At 42.5% G+C, this 26400-nt stretch overlaps 1 protein-coding gene across 2 annotated transcripts in view; it reads right to left on the bottom strand.

The window, feature by feature from the left end:
• The window catches only part of nars2 (asparaginyl-tRNA synthetase 2, mitochondrial), a 60534-nt gene that overhangs the window by 30941 nt on the left and 3193 nt on the right, over window positions 1–26400 (bottom strand). Inside the window, exons 3-6 of one of the 2 annotated variants that reach the window (XM_033022551.1) lie at window positions 26257–26377; window positions 20204–20344; window positions 10909–10989; window positions 3482–3579 (exon numbers count right to left, since the gene is read on the bottom strand). In XM_033022551.1, coding sequence (XP_032878442.1) covers window positions 3482–3579; window positions 10909–10989; window positions 20204–20344; window positions 26257–26377 — 441 coding nt within the window. Of the gene's footprint in view, window positions 1–3481; window positions 3580–10908; window positions 10990–20203; window positions 20345–26256; window positions 26378–26400 lie in introns of those variants that run through there. The other variant, XM_033022552.1, reaches the window with a different exon arrangement.

The following is a 26400-nucleotide window of genomic DNA, read 5'->3' as shown; positions in this document are numbered from 1 at the left end:
GAGGCAGAGAATTCCACAGACTCACATCACTCCGTGTGAAAAAGTGTTTCCTCATCTCCGTTGTAAATGGCTTACCCCTTATTCTTAAACAGTGGCCCCAGGTTCTGGACTCCCCCGACATCGGGAACATGTTTCCTGCCTCTAGTGTGTCCAAACCCTTAATAATCTTATATGTTTCAATAAGATGCCCTCTCATCCTTCTAAACTCCAGAGTTTACAAGCCCAGCCGCTCCATTCTCTGAGCATATGACAGTCCCGCCATCCCGGGAATTAACCTACGTTGCACTCCCTCAATAGCAATTATGTCCTTCCTCAAATGAGGGGACGAAAACTGCACACAATACTCCAGGTGTGGTCTCACTACGGCCCTATACAACCGTAGAAGGACCTCTTTGCTCCTATACTCAACTCCTCTTGTTATGAAGGCCAACATGCCATTCGCTTTCTGCACTGCCTGCTGTACCTGCATGCTTACTTTCATTGACTGATGAACAAGGACCCCCAGATCCCGTTGTACTTCCCCTTTTCCCAACTTGACCCCATTTAGATAATAATCTGCCTTCCTGTTTTTGCTACCAAAGTGGATAACTTCACATTCATCCACATTAAACTGCAACTGACATGCATCTGCCCACTCACCAAACCTGTCCAAGTCACCCTGCATTCTCATAGCATCCTCCTCACAGTTCACACTGCCACACAGCTTTGTCAACTGCAAATTTGCTAATGTTACTTTGAATCCCTTCATCTATATCATTGATGTATATTGTATGCTTGTGGTACCCCACTAGTCACTGCCTGCCATTCTGAAAGGGGCCGGTTAAACCCTACTCTTTGTTTCCTGTCTGCCAACCAATTTTCTATCCATGTCAGCACTCTACCCCCAATACCGTGAGCCCTAATTTTGCACACTAATCTCCTATGTGGTACCTTATCAAATGCTTTCTGAAAGTCCAGGTACACTACATCCACTGGCTCTCCCTTGTCCATTATCCTCGTAACATCCTAAAAAAATTCCAGAAGATTAGTCAAGCATGACTTCCCCTTTGTAAAGCCCTGCTGACTCGGACCAATCCTGTTACTGCTATCTAAATGTGCTGCTATTTCATATTTTATGATTGACTCCAGCATCTTCCCCACCACCGATGTCAGGCTAACTGGTCTATAATTCCCCGATTTCTCTCTCCCGCCTTTCTTAAAAAGTAGGATAACATTTTCCACCCTCCAATCCACAGGAACTGAACCCGAATCTATAGAACATTGGAAAATTATCACCAATGCGTCCACGATTTCTAGAGCCACTTCCTTAAGTACCCTGTGATGCAGACCATCAAGCCCTGGGGACTTATCAGCCTTTGGTCCCATCAGTCTACCCAACACCATTTCCTGCCTAATGTGGATTTCCTTCAGTTCCTCCGTCACCCCAGATCACCTGGCCACTAGTACATCAGGGAGATTGTTTGTGTCCTCCTTAGTGAAGACGGATCCAAAGTACCTGTTCAACTCATCTGCCATTCCCTTGTTCCCCATAATAAATTCACCTTTTTCAGTCTTCAAGGGTCCAACTTTGGTCTTAACTAATGTTGAATCACTGTAATCATCTGATCTTAAGTATGGCAGCCAATAATTATTTTACACAGTTGGAACAGAAGACAAAGACCTGGAGTAACTCAGGTCAGGCAGCATCAGTGAAGGGAATGGATAGGCAATATTTTGGGTGCAGACCCTCCTTCATACTGGCAATGGACATAACAAAATGACCAAGTAACCCTTACATGCCCTAACTCGCAGTCCCTCCCCCACCTAAGTCACTGTACTAGTTTGTCACCTTGTTAAGAATCAATGTCTGTAACTCGTTTTCACCTAGCTCACAGTGACCAATGGCCTATTTCCTTTATCATTATCACTTTTTTGCATATCTTTCATTCATTTGTTCAGTCTCTCTATATCACTATCTACACATCTAATTTTCCCTTCCCCTGACAGAGTCTGAAAAAGGTTTTTGACCCGAAAGGTCACCTATTCCTTTTCTCCAGAGACACCGTCTTACCCACTGAGTTACTACAGCTTTTTGTGTCTATCTTTGGCAATGGACATATTTAGAGATAGATCAAGTTGATTTTGCAGAACCAAATGGCTACAGATCTCAAGTCTTCCAGAAGAACCTCTAGGTGATACATTTTAAATTATTAAAACACAACTGTTTATTGTTTCTCATGAATTATTGATTATCCTCAAGGAAAGGGTTTGAATTAAGTTGCAGTACAGTAAATACGACTAGCAGTTGCCACATTCCCCACATTATAATCTTGAGAACATGCCAAAAATATTTTCCCTGTTTGTAAAGCAATTTAGAATATCAAGGGTGTGAATGGATGATCCCAGTCTAAGTTTTTATAAACTTGAAATTAAAATTCCTTGCATATTGCCATCAGCATTGTACAAATGGAAGAAAACTGCAATAACTATAGAAGGACATAATTGAAGGAGGAATGATTTTAATAGATGTTTTTTGGATCTTGTGAAATTAGAATAATTGAAAGCCCAAATCTTATAATACAGAAACAAGCCCTTTAGCTCACTGAGTCTGCACTGACCATCAATGACCCATTTACAGTAATGCTACATTAATACCACATGTTTTATTCTTCCCATCTTCTCATCGGCATCCCCTATCACCCACCTATGTACGAGGGGTAATTAATCTACCAATCTGCTTGGCCCTGGGAGGAATCTGTAGCATTGGGACGACACCCACTTGGTCACAGGGAGAAAGTGCAACCTCCACATAGACATCACCCAAGATAATAGACAATAGGTGCAGGAGTATTCGGCCCCTCGAACCAGCACCGCCATTCAATATGATCACGGCTAATCACCCACAATCAGTACCCCATTCCTGCCTTCTCGCCATATCCCCTGACTCCGCCATCTTTAAGATCTCCATCTAACTCTCTCTTGAAAGCATCCAGAAAATTGGCCTTCAGAGGCAGAGAAATCCACATTCACAACCCTCTGTGTGAAAATGTTTTCCTCATCTCTGTTCTAGACGGCTTACCCCTTATTCTTAAACTGTAGACCCTGGTTCTGGACTCACCCAGGGAATACAGAACCAGGGGCTACGGGAACATGTTTCCTGCCTCTAGCGTGTCCAAACCCTTAATAATCATATCAGACTGGCACTCTGAGCAACTGTTCTAGAAGCTGCACTATTGTGCTGCCCATTCTTATGATATGGATCAATTAATCAAAGATAATGATAACAAAACCACATATATTCTGACATCTGATTTGTTCCTCTGCATGACGGGTTAATCTGACCTATTTTTCTCTAAGCTGCCAGTGCTTTCACGTCACTTATTTGTGTAGTTTGCTTTTACATAACATCAATTTTACACTTGTAAAAAATGTGACAATGTTTGTCGAAATTTAACTCAGAATGCAAAAAAATACTCAAGTGAATTTTTAAAATGCTATTTACCCTGTCATTACTTCCAAATGCAGTTGCCCAGAAACGGTTAAGAAGGAAGGAACATCAAAAAAATGGGTATGACACTTTTCAGCAGTTTTGCTTGCAGGCTGTAATAAAACAAACAATTATGCTGCATTTAACATTTAATTTGCATTAATCTCATTTTTCACAGTATTTAAATCATATTCACTTCAATATTATTTGTTTGTTATAAAATTATTCTTATAATTGCTCTTACAGTAAATATCTTTTCTCTTTACCACCTCTCTCTACTTCTACGTCTATATTTGGACCTGCCATAATTTCCTTCAGCTGAATACAAATAACCCATATCCTAATATCTTAACTTTCTGTCATAAACTTAATATCCAAACCACCACTTCCATCTTATCACCTGCCACTACCTCAATTTGAGCCAGACTCCTTTTAACCTCAGCATCCTGGCTGACCCAGAGATAAACTTTCAATTCCCTTTTATTGCCAGTTACAGTTCAGTCTACTTTCACTTCATGACATTGGTCTTCCCTTCTGTTGGAATCTAACACCTCTCAACTTGACTACCCTGGTCTTCTATTCTACTCCTCCATATACTGCAACCACTGTAATTCCTGGCAAAACAGAGCTAAAATAAAGTAAAGGATTTATGCGTCTACAAGGCGTTAGCCTTTTTCGGTAAGACGCCACAAGCTGCAAACTGGTGCCAGGAAGTCTATGTCCCAGATCAATACATCAGATAAGGTGAGTTCCAGATGTCCTCCCAATTGATAAAATGTATGAGGATTCTGCAGAGAAACTCTAAGGTGTTGTGGGTGCATTGTCTTGATTGAATAGCTGCAAACGGATTGTAAATAATGTTAATATTGTTGCAGGACAGTTATACTGCTGTTTGATGATTGGCTGAAGTGTGAAGCCCTGGCTGGATTGTTTGTACTGCCAGGGTAAATGTTGCATTATTCAGTTAGCTGACTACTTTCCATAAGCTTCTGTAGAAACAGTGTATTGGGACTCTTTGTAAATGAGTTGGGGAACTGTCAATAATATTTTAATGTAATCGATATGTGTGATTGGCTTATAAGGGGCGCCACCCGTATGTAGTTCTGCCCCTCAGGGTTCGTTGTCCTATAAAAGGTAGCCCCCACTAGGATCGCTGTAGATCTTCTGTGGGGCGCTTGGGACTGCGTGACCTTTTGGAAGTGTCTGCTTGCACGAGGCTGAAGGGCTTGGCCAGGCAGTGACAAGGATAGAAACCGCGGTGGTTTAGGTATCGTATAGGGGATTCGTTGTTCGTTCAAAAAGTTTAATGGTTCAGTGCTTGACGACTCAGTGTTTTACTGAACTAGACTAAGGGGGGTTAGCTTTAGGAGCATAATTACAACACCGACCCCGCCCCCCACCCCCCTGAAATGTTTCACTCCAATGACCCCACTTTTAATTAAATGAATATAAGGTATCATTAAAGAACTGTAATTGTACAATCAAACAATAATTACTTTTGACTTATTTAGTGACATCAAGCACAGACATTAATAATAATAATAATGGATGGGATTTATATAGCGCCTTTCTAATACTCAAGGCGCTTTACATCGCATTATTCATTCACTCCTCAGTCACACTCGGTGGTGGTAAGCTACTTCTGTAGCCACAGCTGCCCTGGGGCAGACTGACGGAAGCGTGGCTGCCAATCTGCACCTACGGCCCCTCCGACCACCACCAATCACTCACACACATTCACACACAGGCAAAGGTGGGTGAAGTGTCTTGCCCAAGGACACAACGACAGTATGCACTCCAAACGGGATTCGAACCGGCTACCTTCCGGTTGCCAGCCGAACACTTAGCCCATTGTGCCATCTGTCGTCCCAATTAATGAGTTGATGCTTCCATCTGCACTATAATCACGCAATGTATCGATACATTCTAAGTACAAAATGAGACTTAACACTCACAAATCATTTGTAATGAGTTTTATTTTACCCAAAGTATTAACTCATTGTTTCTTTTCAGATGACAACTGTCCTACTGTTCATTATGCAAATTTCCTGTCTTCTTAACTGGAGGAACATTAATGTATGGAAGCAGCATACTTAGCAGGAAAAGTAAGATGTCAAAATAAATTTCAGAAAAAAATTACAATCAGCCAAAATTCAAAAAAAGAACAATGTGGCTGACTTGTTACTATTAAATCTATCACAATAGATGTTTCTTATAAAACATCCATAAGGTTGCTCCCACCTCTCAGGAAAAACAAATCAATACAAATAGTTTACTGCACTGCTTCTGTGGTGCATATTTTCTTACATTAATTTATTGCTATTTACACATGGAACTAAAGTAGAAAAACAGTTAATTATTTTACTTTATTATTGACACGTGTACCGAGGTACAGTGAATAGCTTTTTGTTGCGTGCTATCCAGTCAAAGAAATAAACTATACATGATTACAAACTAGCTGTCCACTGTACAGAAAAAGGATAAAGGGTACAACATTTTGTTCAAGATAGTTCAAATGTCTCCAATGAGGTAGATGGGAGGTCAGGACCGCACTCTTGCTGATGAGAGGACCGTTTAGTTGCCTGATAACAGCTGGAGAGAAACTGTTCCTGAATCTGGTATGCATTTTCAAACTTCTGTACATCCTGCCTGATGGGTGAGGGGAGAATACGGATTGACCCAAGTAAAGACGTCCTTGATTATGCTGGTGGCCTTGGTGTGGTCGTGTGAAATGTTGATGGAATCAATAGAAAGGAGGTTGGTTTGCATGATGGTCTGGGCTACATCACAACTGTTTGCTGATCTGGGCTACATCCACAACTATTAATAAATTCTGTGATCGACACCATTTTCTATTGAGGCCCCAAAAGTAACTATTGTCAAGTGTGCATAGAAACATAGAAACATAGAAAGTAGGTGCGAGAGTAGACCACCAGGTCCGTCGAGCCCGCACCGCCATTCGCTCATGGCTGAACACTAAACAGACACACTTACCCACAAACAGTAGACACAAGACACAGAACACAAGACACTACCCTCCCCTTTATACCGCTATCACCCCTCTCCACCCCAAGAACCGCGTGATCTCCTGGGGGAGGCAAAAAACCGGATAAAAACCCAGGTCCAATTCGGGAAAAAAATCCGGGAAATTCCTCTCCGACCCCAATCCAGGCGATCGACACTTGTCCAGGAGATCACTCAGGTCTACTATACTAACCATACCTAGGTCCATATCCCTGCCCTCTCCCCAGTAGCCCCTTATCCCCTTGGCAGCTAAAAAACCATCTATTTTAGACTTAAATATATTTAACGTTTCTGCTTCCACTGCTCCCTGGGGCAGTGAATTCCATAAATTAACCACCCTCTGGGTGAAGAAGTTCTTCCTCATCTCAGTTTTAAAAGAGCCCCCCCTTATTCTGCAACTATGTCCCCTAGTTCTAGTTTCCCCGATCATTGGGAACATCCTCGGTGCATCCACCCGATCAAGGCCCCTCACGATCTTATATGTTTCAATGAGATCGCCTCTCATTCTTCTAAACTCCAAAGAGTAGAGTTCCAGCCTACTTAACCTTTCCTCATATGTCAATCCCCTCATTGCAGGAATTAATCTTGTAAACCTTCGCTGCACCGCCTCCAGGGCTAGTACATCCTTTCTTAAGTATGGACCCCAGAACTGTACACAGTATTCCAAATGTGGTCTCACTAATACTGTGTACAGCTGCAGCAAGACCACCGTGTTTTTATACTCAATCCCCCTAGCAATAAAGGCCAAAACTCCATTGGCCTTCCTGATTGCTTGCTGCACCTGCATACTAACTTTTAGTGATTCATGTACTAATACCCCTAGATCCCTTTGCGTTGCATTACAACGCAGCTCCTCCTCATTTAGAAAATAACTTGCCCTATCATTTTTTTTCCCAAAGTGAATGACTTCACATTTATTAGTATTAAATTTCATCTGCCAAGTTGTTGCCCACTCACCTAGCTTATCTATATCCTTTTGCAGACTCTTCCTATCCTCCTCATCCCCTACTTTTCCTCCCATTTTTGTATCGTCCGCAAATTTTGATATATTACACTTGGTTCCCTCCTCCAAATCATTTATATAAATTGTGAACAACTGGGGTCCCAGCACCGACCCTTGCGGAACCCCGCTAGTTACCGGTTGCCATCCCGAGTATGAACCATTTATCCCCACTCTCTGCTTCCTATTTGTTAGCCAATCCTCTACCCATGCTAATATATTACCCCCAATCCCATAATTTTTTATTTTTAGCAATAGTCTCTTATGTGGCACCTTGTCAAAAGCCTTTTGGAAGTCCAAGTATACCACATCCACCGGTTCCCCTTTATCCACCCGGGTTGTTACTTCCTCAAAGAATTCAAGCAGATTCGTTAAACAGGACTTCCCCTTCACAAAACCATGCTGGTTCTGTCCGATGAAGTCATGTTTATCCAAGTGCCCCGTTAGTGTTTCTTTAATAATTGTCTCTAACATTTTACCCACCACCGATGTTAAACTAACCGGTCTATAGTTACCCGCCTTCTGTTTACTTCCTTTTTTAAATATAGGTGTTACATTGGCCATTTTCCAATCCACTGGGACCGTTCCTGCCTCCAGGGAGTTTTGGAAAATTATCACCAATGCATCCACAATCCCCACCGCTATCTCCCTCAAGACCCTTGGATGTAATCCATCAGGCCCAGGGGATTTATCCTCCTTCAGTCTCATTAATTTCCCTAATACCACCTCCTTGGTGATCTTAATAGTATTTAGCTCCTCCATTCCTACCGCCCCCTGTTTATCCAGCGTTGGAATATTTTTTGTGTCTTCTATGGTGAAGACTGATACAAAATACTCGTTTAATGCCTTTGCCATTTCCATGTTCCCCACCAACAACTCTCCAGTCTCACCCTCCAATGGACCAACGTTCACCTTAGCCACCCTTTTTCTTTTTATATAGCTATAAAAACTCTTACTATTAGTTTTTATGTTGTTCGCTAAATTCCTTTCATAGTCTATTTTCCCCGTCTTAATTAATCTCTTAGTTATTTTTTGCTGACCTTTAAATGCTTCCCAATCCTCTACCCTCCCACTATCTCTGGCTACCTTATATGCCCTTGCCTTCAGCCGAATACTATCCTTTATAGTTTTACTGAGCCATGGCTGACTGTTCTTACCCTTACCCCTTTTTTTCTTCATAGGAATAAATTTTTCTTGAAGGTTATACAGTAGATCCTTAAACGTACACCACTGCTCATGTACCGTCTTATTCTTGAGTCTGCTATCCCAGTCAACTTTGATCAGCTCAGTCCTCATACCTTCATAATCCCCCTTATTTAGACTAAGCACCCTAGCCTGAGTTTCAACCTGCTCCCATTCTATTTGAATATGGAATTCGACCATATTGTGGTCACTTGTTCCCAACGAGTCCCTAACTATGACATTTTTAATTAATCCTGCTTCATTACACAGGACCAGATCCAAGATTGCCTCCCCCCTTGTCGGTTCTGTGACATACTGTTCTAGGAACCCGTCTCTAATACATTCTATAAACTCTTCCTCTAGTCTACCCTGCCCAGTTTGGTTTGCCCAATTAATATGAAAATTGAAGTCCCCCATGATTACAGCAGTTCCCTTTTTACATGCGTCAACTATTTGCAGATTTATGTTCTGACTAACAGCGTCACAGCTATTTGGAGGTCTATAAATTACACCCACTAGTGTTTTTTTCCCCTTGTTATTCTCTATCTGTACCCAAGCTGTTTCACTATCCTGATCCTTCAACGCAATATCCTTCCTCTCTATTGCCGTTATTCCCTCCCTTATTAAAAGGGCCACCCCTCCTCCCTTTCTTTCCTGTCTATCTTTTCTAATTGTCGAGTACCCCTCTATATTTAACTCCCAGTCCTGATCCCCTTGCAGCCATGTCTCCGTAATGGCCACGATATCATAACTATATATACTTAATTGCACCGTTAATTCATTTATCTTATTTCGAATACTCCGTGCATTTAGATAAAGCACTTTCAGATGATTTTTACTACCCTTCCTTTCCGTTTTTGCCCCTTTTACATCTAGAGCTTTATCTTCACACATTCTGGATCCTCCTGTCACATTTTGATTTTCCGCTTCCCCACTGATACCCTGCTCTATTTCCTCTACCCCTGCCGTTATTACCCCCCTTGATACCTCCCCCCCGCTACTTAGTTTAAAGACCTCTCTACTGCCCTAGTTATATGATTTGCCAGGACCCCAGTCCCAGCACCGTTCAGGTGAAGTCCGTCCTTACAGAACAGATCCCCCCTGTCCCAGTACTGGTGCCAGTGGCCCAAGAAACCAAACCCATTTTTCCCACACCAGTCTTTGAGCCACGCATTCAGCTTTTTAATTTTACGTACCCTCGCCGATTTGGCCCGTGGCTCAGGTAGCAATCCGGAGATCAGTACCCTCGAGGTTCTGCTTTTTAATTTATTCCCTAACTGCTCAAACTCCTTCAGCAGATCCTCCTTCCTCGTCCTTCCTATGTCATTGGTCCCCACATGGACCACGACCACTGGATCCTCCCCCTCCCTCTGCAAATTTCTCTCCAGCATCGCAGATATCCTTAACCCTAGCACCGGGTAGGCAACACAGCCTTCGGGACATGTTCTGCTGGCCGCAGAGAACCTTATCTACCCCCCGAATAATACTATCCCCTATCACAACGGCATATTCAGTTTGTGTTCCTCATTGCCTTCAAATAACAATTTAAAGATTGAACAGAATACAATTCTCAAAGTAGGCTTTAGCCAGAGCTTAATATAGCTGTGGTGTACCTATTCCTTCATCTCCCCAAGGTGATAATGCTGCATGCTCATTCCCATATAGGATGTTTGTGCCAGCTTATAGCTTTACAGATGAAAAAGTGCGAGAAAGAACCATTACTTTCATGTAATATCCCATAACAATTTACCTGCTGATTTTTTCATGTAATGGACTTTACACTTGTATTTCCCAAAATGATTTACAGCACTACAAGTAGAAAGAAATAGGTACACATGGTAAAGAAAGTGCCACCTAGGTAATCAGGTTACTTAGTAATCTATTAGAACAAAACTGATCCTATTAACATGTACCCAGCAGGATTCAGACATGAAAATGACAAAGTGGAAAATAATATTTTTCCCTGCTAATAATATTGCATAATTTAACATCTAATCCATATGTGGTATTCATTATTCAACCCCACTTTAATATCGTTCCACACTTGTCAGACAACGAACATCCAAGTAATTTTGGAAGAGATATAATGTACGAATGGTACATATACAATTCTCACTCATTAAATTAACTAATCTTTGCTGGGTTTCTCCACTATTAAAAATTCTGAAACAAAACCATGCGCACAATTTTAGTATCAATCTAGACTACTTAACAGCTAGTTCAGTGCAGTACTTACTTCAACTTGGAAGAGCTCTCCAGCACCTTCGCAATCATTTGATGTTATTGTAGGTGTATGTATGTGAACAAATCCATTATTCTATAAATTAAAGAAGTCAAAACGTGATTTAGAATGTTCACATTTAAATATATTTGTAGATAAATAAAATAAATTTTAGTATTAAGACCAAGCTTCAGTATTAAAACTTCCCTGATAATCATTTTATCAGGATTTACGTCTGGTAACAACTGAACCATTTACGATAGATACAAAATGCTGGAGTAACTCAGCGGGTCAGGCAGCATCTCTGGAGAAGAATCTGAAGAAGGGTTCTGACCCGAAGCCTCACCTATTTCTTTTTTTCAGACATGTGGCCTGACCCATTGAGTTACTCCAATATTTTGTGTCTATCTTCAGTAGAAACCAGCATTAGCAGATTCTTCCTGCACACTTAGCCATTTACGAGTCGATAATCACTACATTCATTTCAGTATTCAGATCATGGTCAATAAAATATTTCTCAGTTGAAGCTGTCAATCACTACAGATAATCTTGGATTTTCATTTCCTGTTTTTTCAGGATCTACAATGACTGGCATTTATTGTTCGTTCCCAACTGCTCTTGAACATTTATGAGTGCATTTAGAGTCAACAATATGGGGCTGATTTGGAGTTGGATATTGGCTGTTCAGGTAATCTACATTGCAAGTACAACTTCATGAAATCAAAATTATTACTTCATCTTGTGAAATATATATCAAATAAATATAAATGAATACAAAGAAAGTAGAAAAAGGATCTTTTGGAAACACCTATTACTGATAGATTTCAGATTTTAACAGTAAGCAACAAATAATGCTACTTTAAAAGCAATAGATCCATAACCAATTATTTCCAAAGCAGAATCAAACAATTATGGCAATTTAACATTTTGTTCTAAAAAGCTTTTAAGAGGAAGAATATCACAGTCAACATTGAATAAAGCAAATTTGTTGAACAGTGAAATGTTGCCAGTAAAATATATTTGCCATTTTTTTAAATTTCCAAGTAGTAGTATTTAGCAAGAAGTGACTTTCATGCAATTACTAAATTGATTTTTGTGATTAACAAAATAAACCATGTTAACATTTCATGGTATGAAGCATTTGCGAAAAGAGAAACACAACGATTTTGGTTGAAGACACATTGTCAAAATGTGTACAACTGTGTTTCTTCTTTCATAGAATGTTTCCTTTCTCCTTTCATAGAATTTGCTTAGCATTTTTCATCATCACCAGGTTAATGAGCAACAGTCACTGATCTGAAATAGTAGTTGCTTCTCCATTTAGTAAAAAAACTAAATTACAGAAGAAATTAAATTTTGTTAAAGTTGCATGGTGTTAGATTCAACAGCAAAGCCATTATACAGTGATTTTGCATTGCACTGTTGAACCGATTGGAATATTAAGCGACAGGTGTCCCCCTTTTCTTTCCATTTGGACTGGAGAAATGTAGCAGAAATTATATATCCATAATCCATCCATATCTATCAATCATATCTATCAATCAATCAATCGATCGAGTGTCATTTTGCCTTTGAAACGCATCTCCTCGAAAACCAGATGCAAAAACGCAAAGATATTTACATATTTCGGTAGGGATTTAACTTATGATTTCAGAAATCCACTTCTCTCTAAATTTGCTCAATTATTTCCCCAGATTTTGAATACAATTGTTCACAAAACTCACTTAAAAAAAAACAAATCACCGCTTGCCAGGTGCTGGTCACAATCCCCACATTCCCACCAATCTCCCCTACCCCCTTTCCTCTACCCCCTACCCCAACTGCCTCCTGGCCCCACCCCCCCAGCCTGCCAGGTTGTTGATTCCATTGTTTTTCATTGAATTGAATTATTCCTCACTTGACATCACTAATTCTTAACATTAACTTTTCATTAGAAAGACAGTTAAAGAAAGAAAATTTGCTGTCTTCATTGACAGCTTAGATTGGTGTGTGTGTGTGTGTGTGTGTGTGTGTGGAATAGAATTAACGTGTGGGTGATCGTCAGTTGGTGTAGACTTGGTGGGTCGAAGAGCCTGATTCAAGCTGTATCTCGAAAATAAACGAAGATTAGAGCAAAGGGAAGGATACAGAGTGCAGAATATAGGCAAATTCCAATGTATATAATGAGGTAAAGGTGAATTGGACAGTACCCAAGCTTTTAGAAGGACCATTCAGAAGCTCAGTGACAGAGGTGAAGAAGCTGTTCTTGAGTCTGGTGGTGCGTACTTTCAAGCTTCTTTACCTTCTGCCCGACTGGAACAGGGAGAGGTAGAAATCACCAAGGAGGGAAGGATCTTTGATTATGTTGGCTACTTTCCCGAGGCAGCATGAAGTGTAGATGCAGTCAATGATGGGGAGTCTGGTGTGTGGGGTGGACTGGGCTCTATCCACAATGTTCTGCAATTTCCTTCAGCCTTGGGCAGAGCTATTTTCAAAACAACTTGTGATGCAACCCGACTAAATTTCAAGACACTTCAGCCTAAATTAATCTGCACCATTGCATTATATTTCCAAGAAAATGGAGTACAAAATACAAACTCAACCAAGATCTCAGATTACTTGGAAAGTTGACCCAACTTCTGAATGGGTAAGTTTTATACTTTCAGACCAAACTTCATCATCCCCTCTCTCACACCTCCCGCTGCTGAAAGACTCATCCATGCCTTCATCTCCTCCCGACGGGACTATTGCAACTCACTTCTCTTTGGCATCAGCTCCACCTACATCAACCGACTCCAACTGGTCCAGAACGCAGCCGCCCGACTCATCACCCACACCAAATCCTGGCATCACATCACTCCAGTCCTCAAACAACTTCACTGGCTTCCCATCTCCCACCAGATCACCTACAAAATCCTGGTCCTCACCTACAAATCCCTCCACCATCTGGCCCCCCCATATCTCACTGACCTCCTCTCCCCCTACCAACCCTCACGGTCCCTCAGATCCACATCAGCCGGTCTCCTCTCCATCCACAAGTCCAACCTCCGCAGTTTTGGGGACAGAGCCTTCTTCAGGGCAGCTCCCAGGCTCTGGAACTCCCTCCCCCAACTGATCCGCAATTCCGTGTCCCTCACCATCTTCCAGTCCCGCCTCAAGACCCATCTCTTCACCTCTGCCTATCCTTAGCCCCACGTCCCCCTCCCTTTTCATCTGTGCATTAATTGCCTCATATTGTGTTTTGAATTGAATTCTGTCTTTACTTTGTGTACTAGTCATGTCTCTACTATTTATTTCATTCCCCTTACATGTTTTTCCTCTACCTGCTAAATTTTTGTAAGGTGTCCTTGAGACTCTTGAAAGGCGCCCATAAATAAAATTTATTATTATTATTATCCCCTGCACAGCGTAGTTAAGACCAGTTACATATTTTCAAAATACTGATGTTGTTTCAAAATAAAAACTGAATTGCAGTATGAACATCTTAAAAGTCTGTAGCATAATTAATTCATTGTACATATTATTAAAAAAAAGGTTCCTGTGGAAAGTTTTATAACTGGGTCAGATCCCAGGAAATCAGAATCATGCAACATTTTTTTGAAATTCTCCCATGACAAGTTTAAAAAGGTCCTTCGGTGTGGGAAAACATTCAAAAACAGAGGGGCATTATGAAACAAAAATTGCCAGAGCTACAAAAACAACTATTAGGACAGGAAACCAAAAGAGGGAAGCTTTTAGAAGCATCTTACACAAGATAAGAAAAAAATGATGAATTGCAAACAGCATTGCTGAGCTTAGACGCAGAATAACCAAAGGGAAGCTGCTTTTCACTGAATTAATATTTTTAAAACTGTAGTCGCTGGAAATCCAAAACAGAAAATGCTGGAAACTCAGTAGATCAGAAGGCATATATGCAAAGAGATATGGAGATAATGTTCCAAGTCAAAGACCCTTTGTCGAACTATTTAAAACTGGGTATCTAAAAAAGTTGTAGGAAATTCCACAGCTAAATAAGCACAGGGACAAAACAGCACACCACTCTAAATACAGCATAACTAAAGGAGAAGGGCATGTTTTATGCCCACACACAGAGTGGTAGGTATCTGAAACATGCTGCCAGAGGTGGTGGTGGAAGCTGATACCATAGGGGTGTTTAAGACGCTTTTAGATGGGCACATGAATATACAGGGAATGGATTAAATACAGGCAGAGGAGATTCATTTACCTTGGCAGCGTGTTCAGCACTGACATTATGACCTGTTTCTGTGCTGTACTGACTATGAATCAGAGATATTTGAAAACAAGTATTGAAATGTTAAAATCAAGGCACTGCCAGTCCAGACCAACCAGCACAGGCGCTGACAGAGTTAAGAAACCATGCAGCAGAGCATTGGATAAGCCTAGGTTAATGAAGGTTGCAAATAAGTAGATTAACCAATCTTCAGAACAGCTAAGTCTGGAGCATCACTAACAGCATCACTCAAAACATTGTTTGGGGATCATATGATCAAGGAATATCATTTACATGACTTGGTGGGGATCAAACATCGATCCTTGAAGGAAATGGTGCAGGATGAAGCTATCCAATATGATTTTCTGTAAATGACCAGATAGATAATTGCAGACTTGCGGAGCCAGGAGGGAAGATACTGAAGGTAGAAGATAGGGCCAACTATTTCAGTGGCTGCAGTCACCCAAAAGAGCACATACAAAACAAATATCAGAACTTCTAACTTTTACGCAGGCTCCTTCAGCACCGTGGCAGGCGGAACCTGATTGCAGGGAAGCTGAAGGAATTGTGGGCAAGCATTAGATTGGCGCGAGGTGAGAGGAATACACAGGTAAGTGACTCCAACAGGTTGGACAGAGTCAATTTCTTCTGGAATATTTACAGACAGAAGTAAAATTTTGACAGGTAACATGAATGTGTGGTAGGGGCATCAGCCAGCCACTGAAGCCATCATCAGTGACTGGTAATAGAGAATGGGGCGCCGTACGAATGGCAGCTCCACCGGCAGTCTGTTCGTTTTTTCATCTTTTTAAATTTTTTTAGTGTTTGCTAACAGTTTGTTGTAATGTTCTCCGGTTTGTCTTATGTGGGGGGAGGAGGAGGGGATAGGGGGAAAAACATTTTTTTCAGCTTCTTACATTGCCTGAGATGCGATTGATTTTCGCATCTCATTCTCCAGGCACTCTGCGGCCTTCCATCGATGGAGCTGGAGACCTCCTCGGACTGTCGTGCGCCCCACCGCGGGGCACGGACTTAACACCGGAGTTGATCCCTTGCCTGGGATTGCTCCAACCTCGGCCTGCGGGCCTACCATCAAGAGCTCATACTCGGGAGAGGCCGAGTCGGGAGCTCCAAAGTCGCGGAAGGTTCGACCAGCCCGGACCCGGGGTCTGATCGTCCGGCGCGCGGAGCTGCCATACCCACGATGCAGGAGCTGATCGCCTCGATGCGGAGGGCCCAAAGGCTGCCAGCTACGGGAGTCAAGATTGTCCCGTCAACGGAAGGCTCAAGGCCCCCGACTGCGGGTGAGCAAATAGAAGAGACTTGAACTTTATTACGCCTTCCATCATAGTGAGGAATGTGTAGGAGTCACTGTGGTGGATGTTCATGTTAAAATGTGTTTTGGGTGATCTGTTGCTTTTTATTCGTATGACTGACTTGGAAAATGAAATTAGACAAAAATGCTGGGGAAACTCAGCGGGTGAGGCAGCATCTATGGTGCGAAGGAAATAGGCAACATTTCGGGTCAAAACTCTTCTTCAGACTGATGTGAGGGTGGGGGAAGAAGAAGGAAGAGGCGGAGACAGTGGGCTGAGGGAGAGCTGGGAAAGGGAGGAGAAAGCAGGGACTATCTGAAATTGGAGAATTGGGGTGTAAACTGCCCAAGTGAAATATGAGGTGCTGCTCCTCCAATTTACGATGGGTTTCACTCTGGCCATGGAAGAGGCCCAGGACAGAAAGATCGGATTCGGAATGGGAGGGGGAGTTGAAATGCTGAGCCACCGGGAGATCAGGTTGGTTATTGCGAACCGAGCAGAGGTGTTGGGCGAAGCGATCGCCAGGTCAACGCTTGGTCTCACCGATGTAGAGCAGCTGACACCTAGAGCAGCGGATGCAATAGATGAGGTTGGAGGAGGTGCAGGTGAACCTTTTCCGCACCTGGAAAGCCTGCTTGGGACCTCGAATGAAGTGCAGGTGAACCTCTGCCGCACCTGGAAAGACTGCTTGGGTCCTTGAATGAAATTCCTCGTATGTTGCAAAGCATACTTGGCAAATAAAGTACTATTCTGATATAAAAAGGCAAGAGAGATTAAAGATAGATAAAAAGAGAGATTAAGATAAAAGAGAGCAGTGAAATCAAAGACAAAATCCATAAGTAAAATACTGCAAATGTTGGAATTCTGAAATAGTAGCAAAAAGCTGAAGAGGGGTCTAGACCCAAAACGTCACCTATCTATGTCCTTCAGAGATGTCGCCTGACCTGCTGAGTTACTCTAGCATTTTGTGTTCTACATATTATAAAAGCTCAGTAGATCTAACAGCAGTTGTGGAAACATTTGATGTTTCTGATTGATGAAATTGCAACAGAAACTAATCGACTAGAAACAAAATGACTCTCCACAAATGCTACCATGCCTGCTGAGTTTTTTTAGCAAAGACAACTTCTGATTGAAATTGTAATCATTAATGATATATCATGAAGCAGAGAAGAAGATTGAAAAACAGTGAAGACTTATGACGGGGCACAATACAAGGTTAGAATGTAAAATACAAAGATCTTGAAGGAGAAGTGAAATAGACAAAGACGAGATGCACTAATGCGAAGGTGCTTGGAGTGGGAGGCAGAACACAAAGCGATTTTGCGGAAAAGGATGACAATGGCAACACAACTGATAAAATTGCACATGATCAATAGGCTAAATGAGAAACAAGACATTTTTGTCAAAGGGTGGAGTTGAAACAATACCCCAATACCCCACAAGCTATGGTACAGCAAGGACACCGCCGTGAAATGTGGCGGGCCGCGTGGCCGGAAGGCAGGAACGGCGGGCAGTGGCCTGTAGAGGAAAGCTGCCATGCTGGCTCCTGCTCACCTCCCCTCTGCCCTCCCAAGGACTAGAGAACCATAGAGGAGGATGGAGGGAGGGAGCTGACGACGGCGGACGTGGGATCAAAGTACGGTAAGAGAACGAAACAGGATCTTATCTTCCGCACCCTCAGGGTACAAAGGCTGATGGTGGCTGAGTGAGAAGAGGGACGACTGTTCACTGGACGGAGGGGACAGCTGGAGGCCCTGCAGCAGCCTGGGGGCTCAACTGGATCAGGCGATGCTCCACGAGTCCGAATGCCGGACCGGACTGAACTTTGAAAATAGCGCAATACCTGGCGATTTTTGCATGCGGACTCAGTGGACTATTTCTATGCTGTTTGTACTAATCGGGGACTGTGCTTAGTTATGGAAATATTTTACTCAACAGTCTGCAAAAACAAAAAACTATTTCATGTTGTGTCTGTACTTGTGATAATAAAGAACCATTGAACCATAAAGAACCACTGAACTGAAAAAACATTCTGGGAAAAGATGCAAAGCGCAACAGGTAGTGGACAGTCTTCAGAGGTCAATAATAGGAAGGGGTGGATGAAACTGGAAGAGCATTGATCAGATTAGATAATAGCAGACAGACTGGATAAAAAAGTTGGAGAGAGCAGAACAGTTTTCATCCCAGAGAGACACAGGCGCAGATTGTTGGTTTAGAATGACATTGAGCTGTTATTAGCATTTTGCTTTTATGTCTACTTCTGTGAAATATTGTGCCAAATAAAAATCGACTTTCAGAATTATGTTTAGGCTATTAGCAATCAAAATTCTACTCAGTGCCTTAAAAATCCTTCACTGGCAGATAAAAATTTGAATATAGAGATCAAGGTTCAGGACAGTAGAATTTGTGAATGAGCAACAAATTGATCATCTTTTTTACACCTTTGATACCAACATAAAGCAGGTAAAAACTCAACGTTTGTTTCTCTTTCCACGGGTACTGCCAGAGTTAACAACTCAGATCAATTACCTTTCAGCAGTGAAGGAGTCACATGGCTATAACGAAGAGATAATTAATTACAAATTGCTGTCGACTGAAAGAGGATTTGGAATCAGAGTCACAGTAAAAAACTAAGCATGAAAACAGGCGCTTCTGCACTGATCACCAAGCTACGCTAAGCCTCTACTTCTTCTACATTTCCATCAGCTCCACACATTCTATCATTCACCTAGACACAAGAGGCAATTTACAGACGCCAATTAAACCACCAACCTACATGTTTTTGGGTTGTGGGAAGAAACAGGAGCACCTGGAAGAAAACCACATAGTCACAGGGAGAACATGCAGATCCACTCAGTGCTGGAAAACGTGATCAAATCTTGCTCACTGGAATTGTGAATCAGTGGCATTATTGGCTGCTTCACACTGTCATCCAAGATCCCAGCTAATTTGTGCAGAGGTGCAAACAAAACAACAACAAAAATTGCTAGAACTATGAGATATAAAATACAGTGGTTGTTGGACATCTGCAATAAAAGAGAATGCTGGAAGAGCCTGGATGATAACACGGCGTCTGAGGAGATGGCAAAGTAGAAGTTAGCATTACAGGTTGTGACTTCACATCAGAGTCGGCCTGTTCTGGTTATCAAAATTATTGAATTTAATGTTGCCGTGTGCCTAAACAAAAGATGATATTTTACTTGGACATATTAGGTTTCTGTGGAATAATGTATGAGGTTGAAGACGGAGGGCTCGATGGAGTGGAAGTCGGTTGGGGAGTTTAAAGTCATCCTTACAGGCCAACACAAGAGTTCTGAAAAGGGTCACTCAATCTCTGTTAAGTTTTAGGAAGACAATATTGCGCTACACCAACTTAGGTACGAATTAGTTGCTGTGTCACCTGGAAAGAGTGTTGAAACCCGAGATGGCGAGGTGCAGTGAGAACAGGTATTATATCTTCTGCATTTGCAGAGGAAAATACCATGTTAAGGCGAGGAAAGCAAGGAGTCCCAGAGGGAATAGTTCTTTCAGAATGCCGAAAGGCAAGAAGGGAAAGGGTCTGGTGATGGAAATCATGGAAGATAATCTTTTATTTGTTGAGGCTTGAGAAGGTGAGGATATGGTGAACCCTATCCTTGGCTTGGATGGGAGAAGAGCAGAAGCATTTCCAGCAATTCGTTTTTATTTCAAATTCCAAACATCTTATTCTTCGCAATATACAAGGACAGCTCAAACAAATATTTGTAAAATTGTTTAATTGCACACATTGTATTCAACTTACCATGAAAAATGAATGAGTAGCTGCAGATGCCCCACTTCGTATTCTGAGTAGTGAACTGAAAATATTTGTTTTGCAGCGAAGATGAGGAAATTGTCTTATGTATTCAAATGAATGTCTTTTCTTGATCTTGAACGGGAAATCCTATGATAGAATAAAAACATTTAAGATAATTTTGCTATGCATTTTTAACCAACATTTGATCGAAGCGATAAACCATGAAGCTTATTCAAAGTAAAATATCTGAGCAATGTTTACAACACTATTCTCAGGCTGAAGAGGCCATAAGAGAGATTACCAAAAAAAAAAATTAGATTATAGTTTGCTTCTCTTTGTGGTATCTTTATACCAGGTAAAATGAAACAAGCTAGTTAACTTAGATGGTACGCAGTGGAGAACCTCTTCAAAGTAGGCCTAGTTAGCTGGAAGAGGGTCCCGATCCAAAATGTCACCCAAGTCTGAAGAATGGTCCCGATCTGAAACGTCACCTATCCATGATCTCCAGAGATGCTGCCTGACCCGCTGAGGTAGTCTGGCAAATTGTTTTAAGCAGGTTAACTTGGTCATTGATTTAAGCTAATGCCATAAGTCAAGGTCACAAGATTTGCAAACCATCTTGATTACTACCACGGGTCATTCTTATTGCACGATTGTTTGTGATATAAACTTGAAGAAAATTATATACAAACTGACCATCCTGACTTAGAAATAAAACGATGATCTTCTATTGTCCGAGGGATAAAATCCTGAAATTCTCTGCCTAACAAATCAGAAAGCACCTTCAACATATGGTCTGAAGGCAGCAGCTAACTATAACTTTTTCAAGGGAAAATAAGGCAAGGCTTGGAAGTAATGGCCATATATTTTATGAAGAATGGAAACAGTGAGATACCAAGATCAAACATTTTACAGTACTCAGATTCTTCAGGACTATGCAATTCACTTTAGAAATCATGAACTGAAATTCTAGATTATGCATTTAAATATACACACACAATCTAACAATGAGAGAACAGTTATGACGATACAAGTAACTTTTGCCAGCAGCAACTAAAAGATAAGTTATTTTGTTACAAAGATTTTAAATCCATTCAAAATAGGGTCCAAATTGCCAAACAATGGAAATGGAAATCCAGTAAAAATTAATATGGTCTGTAGTGGCCACTTGGCTTATTTTGTGTGTCATTGATTATGGCATTTGTCTTTAAATCTTACACTGCCCGTTATTATGTAGGTGAGATTTATTACGTAGTCAAGGGGCGTGTTTGGTGCTGGGTTTCTTGCGCAGAAGCTTAGTTTTAGTTTAGCTCGGAGCTACATGGCAGAAGGAACACCCTTCGACCATGTGGAGTTTTGCGGAGACACAAGGAGTTTTCTAACGTTTAAAGCGATATGCTGGAGTTTGACGAAGATTAAAGTGTACGAGTCAGAAAAGAAGGTTGGATGAATATCTTATTGTTTTTCTTCAACAATAAAGAAACTATTAATCAAAAGACTCTGTTATGAAGATGTATCTGTGAAGAAGCTCTGAAGGTCTCACGGAGAGCTCACATGCGTATTACGACATTCTCCTAAAGCCATGTAGTCTCTTAAGTGGCTAGAGGGAGTAATCTCTTGAACGATATAAAAATCTGCCGCTACATAAAGTTGAAGGATACCTCTGACAGGAGGTGAGAGCCGCGTCCCGAAGGACAGAAGACTTGGCTAGGATCTCTAAAGAGGTTTTGGCCAGAAGACCGGTTCCAGAAGAGGAACTGAAGACAATAGATTATGAAAAATAGATTATGAAGCCTTGCACTGATGAAAGAACTTCAAGGAATTTTAAAATGCTAAACATCAGATTATTACATTATTGCACAATGTTCTTCATTATAATAAATGTGTTCTCATTCTTCCCTGCATTTCCCCTCATCAAAATAATGAAAGGTAAACTTTAATTTCTGCCCATTAAGAAACTCAGTGGAGCTCAAAATAATAACCATAAGACAACAATTTAAGAACAGGAAGAGAAACATGGATGAATGAGTAATCACAAAAAAAAAGCAAATATTAAAACAACTGCTTTCATAACCCTAGGGAGTTTCAAGGATGCTTTCTGCTTAGGATGCAGTTTATAAAACGAAGTTCCTATTATAGAGGAACATGGCTGATGAATAATGCATGGCAATGTCCTGCAAACACAGCAGACTAACATAGATCATTTCTTTCATCTTGTGTGAGGGACAAATATTCACCAGCATTTCATTTGAATGATAGTACCTGTACAGCATTTCCTGAATATCACAGTGAAAATTCAGTGTAAACAGTTTGCTCAAGTTTCTGCCATAGAATCTGAACCCACTGCTTCCTTAAGAGTTGAAGGTGTTACCACCGAGACATTTCAAATTAAAGACGAAAAGTAAACCGATTCACAATTAAATGAGTAAAAATATTGCTAATTAAAATGAGACCCAGAGAAGGTCAGTAATGGGCCTGTCGCACTTAGGCGATTTTTTCGGCGACTGTCATAGTCGTAGCAGGTCGCCGACAAAACGGCGACTGGACCTACCTAGGACAATGTCTACGTCAAGCTACCACCTAGTCGACGTCAAGCTACGGCAAGCTACTGACAACCGGCGACCCATTAGGATGGGTCCACCTACGACCACACCTACAACAACCTAAATCCACCGGCGACAAGCTATGAAAAGATGAGGTACGAAGGTAAGCTAGCCAAGAATATAAAGGAGGATAGTAAAAGCTTCTTTAGGTATGTGAAGAGGAAAAAATTAGTTAAGACCAAAGTTAGACCCTTGAAGACTGAAAAAGGTGAATTTATAATGGGGAACAAGGAAATGGCAGATGAGTTGAACAGGTACTTTGGATCTGTCTTCACTAAGGAGGACACGAACAATCTTCCAGATGTACTAGTGGTCCGAGGATCTGGGGTGACGGAGGAACTGAAGGAAATCCACATTAGGCAAGAAATGGTGTTGGATAGTCTGATTGGACTGAAGGATGATAAATCCCCATGACCTGATGGTCTGCATCCCAGGGTACTTAAGGAAGTGGCTCTAGAAATCGTGGACGCATTGGTGATCATTTTCCAATGTTCTATAGATTCGGGTTCAGTTCCTGTGGATTGGAGGGTGGAAAATGTTATCCTACTTTTTAAGAAAGGCGGGAGAGAGAAATCAGGGAATTATAGACCAGTTAGCCTGACATCGGTGGTGGGGAAGTTGCTGGAGTCAATCATAAAAGATGAAATAGCGGCACATTTGGATAGCAGTAACAGGATCGGTCCGAGTCAGCATGGATTTACGAAAGGGAAATCATGCTTGACTAATCTTCTGGACCTTTTTGAGGATGTAACCAGGAAAATGGACATGGGAGAGCCAGTGGATGTAGTGTACCTGGACTTTCAGAAAGCATCTGATAAGGTCCCACATAAGAGATTAGTGGGCAAAATCAGGGCACATGGTATTGGGGGTAGAGTGATGACATGGATAGAAAATTGGTTGGCAGACAGCAAACAAAGAGTAGGGATTAACAGGTCCCTTTCAGAATGGCAGGCAGTGACTAGTGGGGTACCGCAAGGCTCGGTGCTGGGACCGCAGCTATTTACAATATACATCAATGAAGGGATTCAAAGTAACATTAGCAAATTTGCAGATGACACAACGCTGGGTGGCAATGTGAACTGTGAGGAGGATGCTATGAGAATGCAGGATGGACAGTTTGGGTGAGTGGGCAGATGCAGTTTAATGTGGATAAATGTGAGGTTATCCACTTTGGTAGCAAAAACAGGAAGGCATATTATTATCTAAATGGTGTCAAGTTGGGGAAAAGGGAAGTACAACGGGACCTGGGGGTCCTTGTTCATCAGTCAATGAAAGTAAGCATGCAGGTACAGCAGGCAGTGAAGAAAGCGAATGGCATGTTGGCCTTCATAACAAGAGGAGTTGAGTATAGGAGCAAAGAGATCTTTCTGCAGTTGTACAGGGCCCTAGTGAGACCACATCTGCAGTATTGTGGGCAGTTTTGGTCCCCTAATTTGAGGAAGGACATTCTTGCTATTGAGGGAGTGCAGCGTAGGTTTACAAGGGTAATTCCAGGGATGGCTGGACTGTCATATGCTGAGAGAATGGAGAGGTTGGGCTTGTTTACTCTTGAATTTAGAAGGATCAGAGGGGATCTTGAATTGAATTGATTGAATTGAATCCCTTTATTGTCATTCAGATTTCGTGCCTGCAGTCATACATACATCATACAATAATAAACAACAGTAAACACAAATTAACACCACCACAGTGTATCCACCAAGCACCTCCTCACTGTGGTGGAGGCAAAATAATCTTAGGGTTACTGTCTCTTCCCTCCTCTTCTCCCTCTGCGCTGAGGCGATTCCCCACCGGGCGATGGCACAACAGTCCCGCGGCTCACCGAACCCCGCAACGGGCCGGCTCAAACACCGCGGCCCGGGGGTGGTCGAAGCTGCCGCCCTCCAGTCCAGCATACGCAGCCGCTGGCCCGCGGCTGAACCCCGGACTCAGGTCACCGCCGCCAGAACGCCGTCCCAGCCACCGGAGCACCGTTCCAGCCCCGAGCCGGATCGCCCTCACGTGAGTGCCGTTCGTCCCTCGAGCTGGGCCACTCCGACGGGAGTGCCGTTCCTCCCTCGGGCTGGGCCACTCCGACGGGAGTGCCGTTCTCCCTCGGGCTGGGCCACTCCGACGGGAGTGCCGTTCCTCCCTCGGGCTGGGCCACTCCGACGGGAGTGCCGTTCCTCCCTCGGGCTGGGCCACTCCGACGGGAGTGCCACAGCCCCTCACGGGAGAGTCTCGGCCCCTCGCCAGGCCGTCCTCACGGGAGCGCAGTTCCAGCCCCGAGCTGGGCAGCCCTCACGGGAGCGAGCCCAGGGCAAGTCCTGACAGGATGCCTCCGGAGTCCCGAAGTCGCCAGCTCCGCCATTAGGCCTCAGCGCAGACGGAGGCAGAGAGGGGGGATACGACGAAAAAGTCGTATTCCCCCCAAGGGAGAGACAGCAAACCCCGTTTCAACCCCCCACCCCACATAAACACAACCTAAAAGCCAAAAATGCAACTACACAAAACGAAAAAAAACAACACAAAAAAGTAAAGACAAACGGACTGCAGGCGAGCCGCAGCCGTTCCCAGCGCCGCCACTTCCGGTCTTCAATCTTATTGAAACACATAAGATTATTAAGGGTTTGGACATGCTAAAGGCAGGAAATATGTTCCTGATGTTCGGGGAGACCAGAACCAGGGCCCACAATTTAAGAATAAGGGGTAAGCCATTTAGAACGAAGATGAGGAAACACTTTTTCACACAGAGAGTTGTGAGTCTGTGGAATTCTCTGCCTTAGAGGGCAGTGGAGGCCAGTCCTCTGGATACTTTCAAGAGAGAGCTAGATAGGCTCTTAAAGATAGCAGACTCAGGGGATATGGGGAGAAGACAGGAACGGGATACTGATTGGGGATGATCAGCCATTATCACATTGAATAGCCGTGCTGGCTCGAAGGGCTGAATGGCCTACTTCTGCACCGGTTGTCTACTGACCCTGTCGGCGACAACTGAAGACAACGTAAGACAATTCAGTCGCCGGTTGACGTAGGTAGTCGCCAATGGAATTCACCGAAGTCAGCACCGGCGACAACCTACTTCATCTGGCGACAACCCACACCATCCTGGTGACAACCTACGTCATCCTGACGACAACCTACGACAGCACATCTGGAGAAGTCAAGCTACGCTCATTAAATCCAGCAGCGACCAGAAAAACGCTACGACTCTTTGGGCGACTGAGGAGACTACTGACGACCATACAGGCCACTCCCCGGCGACCATGTGGTGACAGCATTGTCGTCTGTAGTCACCCAAAAAATAGCCTAAGTGGGACAGGCACTTAATGCACAAAGTACAAAAAGTTATAGGAACATTTAGTAAGTATTTACCACAGTGTTTACAATTGGTATGGATATTAACAAAAGATGAATTCTGAATTAAAAATTGGGTACAATACAGCGACAACAGATAAGCATCTAAAATATACATACCACAGGATTACATGATCCAATCAATCTGACTTCATCTGCTATCAGTTCTGTATTCTGCTTCTTGTGTGGACTCTGTACCAGTTTGCCCCAAATTTCAACTGCACTGCCAAAGGTTATATTGCTGCAAAACACACAAGTGACTTT

The sequence above is a fragment of the Amblyraja radiata genome, chromosome 6 (assembly GCF_010909765.2).
Source record: "Amblyraja radiata isolate CabotCenter1 chromosome 6, sAmbRad1.1.pri, whole genome shotgun sequence".
Taxonomy (NCBI): Eukaryota; Metazoa; Chordata; class Chondrichthyes; order Rajiformes; family Rajidae; genus Amblyraja; species Amblyraja radiata.
Note: the sequence above shows the minus strand (reverse complement) of the source record. Positions and strands in the feature narration are given on the sequence as shown.